The sequence below is a fragment of the Scyliorhinus torazame genome, chromosome 9 (assembly GCF_047496885.1).
Source record: "Scyliorhinus torazame isolate Kashiwa2021f chromosome 9, sScyTor2.1, whole genome shotgun sequence".
NCBI classification, from domain to species: Eukaryota; Metazoa; Chordata; class Chondrichthyes; order Carcharhiniformes; family Scyliorhinidae; genus Scyliorhinus; species Scyliorhinus torazame.
The window spans coordinates 16810162-16820353 of NC_092715.1; the positions used below are offsets into that span (position 1 = coordinate 16810162).

At 52.1% G+C, this 10192-nt stretch overlaps 1 protein-coding gene across 1 annotated transcript; it reads right to left on the reverse strand.

Moving 5' to 3' along the window:
* Window positions 1-201: 201 nt before the first annotated feature.
* On the reverse strand, window positions 202-4690 carry LOC140429082 (C-C motif chemokine 19-like). Its single transcript, XM_072515641.1, has 4 exons — window positions 4531-4690; window positions 3350-3476; window positions 1890-2027; window positions 202-990 (listed from the first exon to the last, which is right to left on the reverse strand). Exons 1-4 carry the CDS (start codon window positions 4601-4603, stop codon window positions 975-977), a joined length of 354 nt encoding a protein of 117 aa, XP_072371742.1. The 5' UTR covers window positions 4604-4690; the 3' UTR covers window positions 202-974.
* Window positions 4691-10192: the final 5502 nt, after the last annotated feature.

Consider the following 10192-nt stretch of genomic DNA (forward strand, 5'->3'; position numbering starts at 1 on the left):
ATGGGGATAGGGTGGAGGTGTTGACCTTGGGTAGGGTGCTCTTTCCAAGAGCCGGTGCAGACTTGATGGGCCGAATGGCCTCCAATTGGCCACATTACCCGAGTGACCAGTGACGATTTACAAGACTGGGGAAGAAACCAGGTTCCGCCGGCTAGCCCAGGAAGGGAAAGGAAGAGAAAACACAGCAGAGGCAGACCAGGGTTTTATATCAAACAACCTTTATTGATTTTTACAAAATTATAAAATGTCACAAAATTTGAGGTCGAAAATTAAAAGCGGAGTTCAGCTTTATTGCTGTTCAGTCGGACAGCTTATCATGATGGCATGGAAGGGAGTATTTACAAAGGCAGATGTCATTGTGCAGAGAAAGATCCCATATCCAACCTCCAGGACAGCGAGAGACTAAAATAAGGGAGATCAGACACACGGTAGACACTGTCCCCGTGTTTGAGGGAAGACTAGGGAAGCCATGGAGTTTGACTGAACATTCAACATCAATATTCACATTGTTCTGGGATAAAGCTTTATCTCTCTTTCTCTCTCGTACTGGATTATGTGATTTCAATTGGTAACCATGGCGCCACCACCTCAGGGGTGTGTTGGATACAGAGTAAAGCTCCCTCTACACTGTCAAATCCCACAAGGGTATCCTCACTGTGTTTTTCTTCCCCACACTCGCCCCGCCGAGCTCTCGGAATAGGATTTAGTATGAAATGAATGCCAATTTAGCAGAGGCTCTGTGCTGGGAGTGTCACCCCTGGGAACTGACTGCACTAAGGCCATTCATTCCGGCTCACATTCCATCACTGGAGAGAGGAGAGGTTGAAAGGTAAATTGGTCAGAGTCAGGAATGGTTCACAAATTCATCCTTCAGTCTGACCTCAAGTAATGTTCACAACTTTGGTATTTGCTCATTATTTTTCCTATTAACGTCGAGGGAAAGATCCGGAAGGTTCAATCATCGTCACCTCTCCTTACGCCCGTCGCTTTCTGCAAAGAGAAGAATTAATATCTGTTAGGAGAGTCGGGAGCCAGATCCTTAGATATTGAAGAGTAAACATGGGGCTGTGGGAGGGGTTTAAATGGGTGGGGACAGTCAGTGATAGGGGAGAGTGTACATGGGGAGAGTGTACATGGGGAGAGTGTACATGGGGATGTGGGAGGGGATTAAATGGGTGGGTAGAGTCAGTGATAGGGGAGAGTGTACATGGGGAGAGTGTACATGGGGGTGTGGGAGGGGATTAAATGGGTGGGTAGAGTCAGTGATAGGGGAGAGTGTACATGGGGATGTGGGAGGGGTTAAATGGGTGGGTAGAGTCAGTGATAGGGGAGAGTGTATATGGGGAGAGTGTACATGGGGATGTGGGAGGGGAGTGAATGAGTGGGTAGAGTCAGTGATAGGGGAGAGTGTACATGGGGAGAGTGTACATGGGGATGTGGGAGGGGATTAAATGGGTGGGTAGAGTCAGTGAGGGGTGTTGGGGAAGGAGGCAAGGAGAGTGGGGGATAGAAAGGGGACTGGGGTCGGGAGTTGGGAGGGGGAGGGGAGTAGGGTGCTGGGAAGGGGAGTGGGAGAGGGGTGTTGGAGTTGGGAAGGGGAGTGGGAGAGGGGATTGGAAAGGGGAGTGAGGGACGGGAGTTGAGAAGGGGAGTGGGGGAAGGGTGTTGGAGTTGGGAGGGGAGGGGGAGGGGGGTAGGGTGCAGCGAAGGGGAGTGGGGGACGGGTGTTGGGAGTTGGGAAGGGGAGTGGGAGAGGGGGGGGTTGGGAGGGGGTGAGGGGTGGGGAAGGGGTGGGGGAGAAGTGTTGGGAATGGGAAAGTGAAGCGTGAGAGTGTTTGGGAAGCGAGAAGAGATGAAGAATTTAAAGTTAAAAGGATCCGAACTCTCACCCTTTATTCTGGGCCCTGCGCTGTTTCCTTCTCGGTTGTGTCTTTTGTTTCTTCCTCATGTCGACCTTGTGCATCAGAGCGGTCACCCATTTTGCATCCGGGGGGGCACACAGGTGTTTGCTGTGCTTAGTCAGGAACCTGGTGGACAGGTGAAGGGTCAATGTTAGGCACATACTCAAAACCCAGATGCAGAAAGAGTCAGACATGATGAACAGACTCTCTGTACCTGTCTTCTCCACAGCCCCCCACACAAGCACATTTGTGTCTCCCAACGTGGGCCACTTGCTACTTAAGATTTTCAACAGATTTGCCTCTTTGTTCAAGGCTCCAGCCTCAATACCCTTAACCTACCTCTCGATGCTACCTCCTGCTCCCTTGCCCCTTATCCCTCTGTCTCCTTATGGCTTTAACCAAATCGTGACTCACTAATATGGCAGGAGACTGAAATCCTCGATAGGTCATATTGACCAGGTGTTGTATAGAACCACACAGCTCAGCACAGCTTTGTGCCTGGGCTGTTCTGTACAAGGTTCCCCTCCACCCCCCCCCCCCCCCCTCCCCTCCTCCCCTCCCCACCCCAGCCTGCTCTTTCTCAGTAGCCTAGTAAATACTTCCTTTCCAAGTATTTATTCGGTCCCCCATCTCCCTTTTAAAAGTTACAATGAGATATTTTTCCGCTCTTCAGAGGGGATCAGAGCAACAACTTGCTTCTTTTGAGACATTTGGTTGCATTTAACCTGAGAAAGGGAGGGGGTTAAATTTACACTTGCCTGAAAGCATCTGCGAGCGTGTACGGATAGGGCCGAATGGACAGGCAAGTGTTCGATAAATGGAGTGCAGAGAAATGTGAGGTCATGCATTTTGGCGGAGTGATGGGGAGAGACATTAGTCACACAATGGTCCAGTTGGAAAGAGTGCGCCGGGACAGAGCGACCTGGAGGCTCATCGATGTTCGAAAGGGGGCAGGTCACATTGAGAGAGTGGTCAGCAACGCACATGGGAGCCTGGACTTTGTAAGTGGAGGCATTGGGTGCAAAGGAAGCGGGGCTGAATCTTTTCAAATCTCTGGTTAGGCCACAACTGGAGAATTGTGTCCAGTCCTGGTCACCACGCTTTGGGAAGGATGTGAGGGCCCATGAGAAGGTGCAGAAGAGATTTACCGGAATGGTTTTAGGTAGGGGAGTGTTTCGGTTACAAGGGTCTGGGGCTGTTCTCCGTGGAGCAGCGGAGATTGAGGGGGGATTTGATCGAGGGGGGCACGATTATGTCAGGTTTAGATCAAGTGGACAAAGACAATTTTTGGAGGAACTGAACGTACAGGGATAGATTCAGGAGTGGGACTGAGTGGATCGCTGTACATGGATGCGATGGGCTGAATGGTCTCATTGTGTGCCCTAAATGACTCCCTAGCACCCAAAGGTGGGAGGAGGTGTGACAGAAAACCCGGAGTCAGTACTCACATGATGGCATGGATTCTGCAGCCGTTGCCGGCCAACTGTATCTTGTAACCTTTCACGATCTTTGATGGAATTAGTTTGTCCCCGGTGGAAAGGCAGCAATCTTCCGAAGTATTGCCGTTCTCACTGGCTGGAGAGAAGATTAAACAGAGAGTCAACATACCTTCAGTGATCAGCGGAGGGTCTCGTCCTACCCCAGGCACCTAACCTTGTTTCATCTCTGATAACCCTACGAGAGAGGGCGGCCAGGTTGCGGTTAGCCAGGGACCACGTGCCCTGGGCTGGGGGAGAAGTGGCCGGAATGAGAGCGGGAAGGTGGGGGTTGAAGAATTGGTGCAGCGATTTTAGCAGCGACTCTCCTGGCGGATCACAAGTGCACCTGCAGCTCTTTCCACCTCCCCAGCTGCTGACTGCCTTCCTGTGCATTGCCAAGGCCGCAGTGTCCAACATGGGCATGCTCGGGAAGCAACGGAGAGTCAGAGGAGGAAATGTGGAATGACACAGGGCAGGAGCGGTTTGCTCCTTTGTGCCGCTACCTGCCATAGAACCACAGAACCCCTACACAGCAGAAGGAGGCCGTTTGGCCCATCGAGTCTGCGCCGACCCTCTGAAAGAACACCCCACCTCGGCCCACTCCCTCACCCTATCCCCGTAACCCCACCTAACCTGCACATCTTTGGACACTAAGTGGCAGGTTAGCATGGCCAATGCACCTAACCTGCACGTCTTTGGACTGTGGGAGGAAACCAGAGCGCCCGCAGATACGGGGAGAAGGTGCAGACTCCGCACAGACAGTCACCTGAGGCCGGAATGGAACCCGTGTCGCTGGCGCTGTCAGGCAGCAGTGCTAACCACTGTGCCACTGAGCCGCCCTGTGGCAGAACTATCCAATTGAGCCCAGACCTCGTGCTCTCTCCTCATAGCCCTGCAATTTCTCATCCAATTCCTTTTGAAAGTGACGACTGAGATTGCTTCCATCGCCCTGTCAGGTATTGCGATGCAGAACATTATGTGAAAAATAAAAAAAATTCTCCCTCGCAACATCTGCTTTCCCCGGTTTTCAAATGATCTTAAATCCGTATCCTCGGCTCTTCGATATCCCTGCCGCTGAAATGATTTCCCCCCATTATTCTATTGGAAGACCTTGGGACTAAGTCACTCCTGCCTCGGAGGGCACTACTGACCTTGTGAGACGCTGCGCAGAGTGGCGGAAATGATGAAGAGGAGAGCGACAGTGGAGAATACGGTGCTCTTCATGGTGAGGTGCAGGCAGGGACTCTCTGGGCAGTTTTCTTCCTCCCTCCTGGGCTGCCTGTTGCTCTGTGCTGCTCTCCTCGATTCAGCCTCAGCTATTTATACTCTCAAGTGGCTGGAGTTTCACATTGACTCACGACTTTCTACTAACCGCAGAATTCGTCTGCCAACCTCTGATAGGCTCTCCCAACTATTTACCTTGGCATTGCTCCAATGCTTGAAGCAAGTCGCTGTCAATCGGCCAGCCGTCTTTGCTTTTCTTGTTAGATCCTGGAGCCTGTCCCAACTCTTCTCCCACCCATCCATCCAAACACATCCATCCCATCCAAACTCTTTCAGGGTTGTATTTTTAACTCTTTCCTGAGTTGTTGACTGGGAATTGAACGCTGAGGGTTTGCTAATTGCGTGTGCGCCCGTTCTGATTTTCCATTATTTTGGCCCCAATTTCCCAGTGAACTTCGAGGTGTTCAGACATTCCCGATCCCGGGTGGCTACCTCCTTATCCCTGAATGCCGGCACAATGCTGGCTCATGTCACCAGAGGCAAGGAGAGTATAGTCCCACTGCCTGAAGACCCGCACACCCAGTGTTGCTCTCTTTGGTTGGCTCTGAACATGGCGGTCAATATGGTCGCCTTCCTTAATTCTAATTACTTTTGCTTTAGAGTCGCCAGGTACCTTTCGATACCGCCACAAGGTTCAAACCCGAATACTGATCAAAGAGTCGGTACTCCAGTTAGTTAGTTCAAAGTCAATACTATTTATTTACACACACAGCAATATCTACTCCTGCACGAAATACTACAGACTAAACTATCTCTAATGCTAAAGCCTATACTTAGCTTTGGGCGCCCACTCAGTCAGAGGAACAATGGCCGTTGTTCGGTTCTGAGGCTGCTGGGGTCGAAGTGGTGAAGGGGAACAGCTAAGGTCGTCCGTCTGGAAGCGAGCGTTGACCTTGGACTTACTTGCTTCTGGTGCAGCTGGTGGACGGGTCTCTCCGCTGTGAGAGCCGAGTCCAAGAGAGCGATTCTCACTTGGGGGCTTCTTCTTATACCCGTAGGGGGCTTCGCGCTCTTTTGGGTGGGCCTTGAATTTGGCCCAATCAATTAGGCCATCTCTTGATCATTCGCATTGATCCTGACCAATAAAGGGGTGGGTGCCCTGATGGCTGGGCGTATCCTAGGTGGCCGTTGGCCTGCTTTGTTTTCTGCTTTCGGTTTGCGGAACTGGCGCCGTGAGGTCAGGGGCCAGATCGGTTACTTAAGTATCTTCCCTTGTTCCCGGCGATGGGCCATCCATATGCTAATAGGCCTACAGTTTCAGTCTTGTCTGGGAGCTGCGGCTCCAATATGCAGACAGGCTCTGTGCCTGCCTGCTTTCTTGGCATTGTCCCTATTTCCCTGTAATCTTTGCAAATGTCAATTTTATATTCTGGAAGTGGCCATTCCAGATGGTTACACCAGACATAGGAACAGCTACTTCCCCACAGCTACAAGACTCCTCAACGACTCCCCCTCGGACTGATCTGTTCCCTGTAAGAACACTATTCACGACGCCCTATGCTGCTCTTGCTCATGTATTTGTTTTGTTTGGCCCCTTGTTCCGCACTGTAACCAATCACTGTTTGTCGATGTACCATTTGTCAATGTTCTCTGTTGGTTATTCTTTTGTCTACTGTGTACGTACTGCGTACGTTCCTCGGCCGCAGAAAAATACTTTTCACTGCACTTCGGTACATGTGACAATAAATCAAATCAAATCAATTCAAATGGTTGTCTTTTTCCCCCCTGTAAATTCTGTCATGTCCTTGAGTTGAGCCCAGCGTTCAGGCCTGTGCTAACTTCGACAGAGAGACCAGTGTGCCAGCCTGCCCACTCGCTGTGCCCGCTCCCCTGCCATGCCTCCGCGAAACGCAGCTGCCAGTGAGAGAAATAATTATTTTTATGTTGTGGCTGCGCAGTGCCCCTCAGCAGCCTCTGCAGACACTTTGGAAAGGGTGACTTTGATCGGCAGTGACGTGTACAGGCGAATGCCGCAGGCATTTTCAACATGACAGCGCGAGAGCGCGGCATCTGCCGTGGGCTGACAGGAGGAAATTCGAGAAAGGATAGACCTCGCATTTATATACCGTCTCCCATGACTTCACACCGTCTCCAAGCCCTTTACAGCCAATACACTGCTTTTGAAATGCTCACTGTTGTTCTTCTCAGACGGTCCCTCAGAGTCGAGGGTGATCAGCTCCCTCATTAAAAACGAGCTCTCAGGTGACTGAGGAACCCAATGAGTGACTTACGGTCTCTGTCACAGGCGGGGCCGTTGGAGGAGAGGGTGGGGTGCCTGGGTGGGTGGGGTGCCCCGGGTGGGTGAGGTGCCCGGGTGGGTGCAGTGCCCGGGTGGGTGAGCCCTGGGTGAGCTCGGAGCTGCCAGCAGAGATGATCAAGACCAACCTTGGAGTTCTTAAGAAGAGCCATGCTGCTGTTAGTCTGTGAAATTCTCTCCCTCGGGGAGCAGTGCAGGCTGGGCCATGGAATATATTCATGGTTGAGTTAGACAGAGTTTAGGTTGAGGAGTTAAAGGTTAAAGGTGGGAGACAGGAAAGTGGAGTTAACGTCACAATCAGATCTTATTGAATGGGCGAGCAGGCTCGAGGGGCCAAGTGGCCTACTCCTGCTCCTAGTTCTTGTGTTCTCATTTTGGCTGCCGGAATTGGCGGCATCTGAGCTGATCCTGATCTGGTTCATTCCCATTAGGATGGGACAGTGAACGTCCTGTTATTTGCAGTGTAACCCAGAGTTACAGCATTGCTGGTTAACGCAGGGACCCAGTCTGCACAGGTCTGGTATCAGCCGCCCCTCAGAGGGCTGATTGTTTCCGAAGGTCAAATCCCACCCCAGAAATCGCCGTTCTTTATCCAGGCTGACACTCCCAGTGCGGGGCTGAGGGAGTGCTGCACCTTTGGGGGGAACCGTGTTTCTGATGTGACGTTAAACCTGGGCCTCTGTCTGCTCTCAAACATGGATGTAAAAGATCCCGTGGCACGATTTGAAAGGCCTCGGAGGTCGTGCTCAGCTCTCTACCCCTCATCCAGAGAGTTACCCTTTGCCCGGCAGAGGGTCCTCAGTGCTGCCCTTTGATGGATGGGTGTTGTCAGCTACTCTTTGGCGCTGCTGCCCTTAGGGTACAGGCATCCGAGGTTGCAGGACTTCCAGCCTGGAGAATTGTATCTCAGACAGGGCACCTGTTCGTTTGAGAAGGCACTTCAGAACTCAGGGACTGTCATGTGCGACCACAAATAACCAGGCTAATCCCTCCTTTGAGCTAGCCTTCAGCTGTCAATTTAGGGGTTTGTCACAGTCAATGGGGAGTGACTTTAAACAAGCAAGAACAAAGGGGAAAATTCAAGGCGGTGGGGGTAAAGGTGCAGCATGTCTCTGTGCTCCGAGAGCTTTGTTGTATCGAAAGGCTGCAGCTGTAGTTTGCCCTGCTATGGGTGCTCACAAGAAATAAAGCTGGTTTCAATGCTTCACTGATTCAAAAGCTCTGCCCCTGCCCCAGAGGCGACTCCCGACTTGACCCCCTCCAGCCCCCCAACCCGTTGAAGGACCCCCACAGCAGCTGTCCGGCCGCTACGATGCCCTTGAGCAGTATGGAGGTACGCGGAGAGGGTTACTCACCTCCTCGCTCCCCCTCAGTGTTCACGGCCCCTGGTCTCTGCTTTTGTGGAGCAGTACCGAATGACGCTCCCCTGACTACCTGCTCGGGGGGAGACGGGGATGGACGGACCCCTGGACAGCCGCTGCATTCAACGCTAAGGAGATTGAAATGAATGCAAATGAGGTGTGACCCTGATCCCGGCAGGGGGAGCCGGCTGGGAGGATGGCAAACTGTTCGTTGCCCAGCGCGAATCCCGTTTTCCGGCTCTCCCACTACTCCCCTGACATAGCGGGATTTGCGCGCATGAAATGCAGCCGGAGAATCGCCCCCCCTCTGACTGCTGCCAAACTGGAGAAAGGTCATCCAGGAGGGCACTGACCACATGGAGAGTTATTCACATGGAGAGATATCGTTGGGAATGTGCAGAGATGGAATCGAGCTCTCGGAGGGACCACACAAACCTCGAAACAACCCAACCTCCAAACACCACCTCCATCCCCTGGACCAGACCCGATGTTACTGCCCACCCAGGGCCCACACCTCGCAGTGCGGCAGGTATGCATCACGGAGGAGGTTGCAGGCGGGGTGGGTAGGCCGAAGGGTGGGATGGGGTATCCGTGCCCCTGGCCAGTTTCGGGCACCGCGGGGGCCACTGGCCCTGGCACCTGTCCCGAATGCAAAGGTTAACGTCGGCTGGCACTGCCCTTGCCAGGGGTATGCTCCATGGCCACCGCTCCACACCCCTGTAGGGGGTACTATGGGTGCTGCCCTGCATGGGTGGTGGCGGATGGCGGCCGGGTGCAGTGGCGTGACGGAGGGTGCGGTGGGGGTTGGGGTGGGGGCACTGTCATGTGAGAGTACCTTTAAGAAATGGATGTTTAAGCAATGTACCTTTAAGAAATGGAGCTGATCATATTACTGAAGTGATGTCAGAGGGTGGGGGGAGCTGAGCTCACTTCTGCTTTTGGTTTCAGTTTGAGGAGAAAGCTGGGAGTGTCCGTGTTTTGTTGAGAGCTGCAGGAAGAAAACACAGAGCTGGTCTGTTCATGTCTGCAAATACAAAGACTATAAATATATTGAATGTAACCCCATGTCTGTTTTTTAAGGTTGAAGTCTTTTGGATGTTTAAAGGAACAGTTTGAAGGATTATTTAGTGTTGTAGTCTTTTGGGGTTATCTTTGAAGTAATGGGTGTTAAGATATTCAATGTTTGTTTTTTTAAAGGTTAAATTGAGTTCATAGAATAAACATTGTTTTGTTTTAAAAACCATTTGTCCATTTCTGCTGTATCACACCTGGAGAGTGGGCCGTGTGCTTCCCACACCACAATCTATTAACAGTTGTGGGTCGGTTGAACTCCATGAAACACTTTGGGGTTCTGTAGACCCGGACCCATAACAGCACCCATATGGCCGGAGTCACTCTGCAGTGGTCAGTGGGTTACGCAGACAGGTAATGGTGGTCCGGGACTGGATACTGCCTCACTCGCATGGGGGGGGGGGGGGGGGGCACCCAGCCCGCTCGGCCTGCTCCCCTGTCATCCCCCTGAGCCCTGGCCGGGCCCCCCCCATTCCATCCCAGTCAGCCTGGCCTCTGTCCAGCCCAGCAGCCCGCAATCGGCCCTCTCCGTGTCCTGCCTCTCTCTCTCTCTCCCTCAGCAGCAACGGCGCCGGTTTCACCATTTTTAAAAGCACAAGTGAACCGCACCTTCGGGAACTCGAACCACCTGAGCAGGATAATCCCGGAGGCCTCGGAAAATACCGGGTCGGGCCAGCTAATGATAAGCAAACGGTGTTTACTGTAGGTGCATTACGGAAAGCATTGACGCCGCTGTCGAGGTGACAGAGAATTGTTTTTTTTTTTAAATAATATTTTATTGAAAATTTTTGGTCAACCAACACAGTACATTGTGCATCCTTTACACAACATTATAACAAT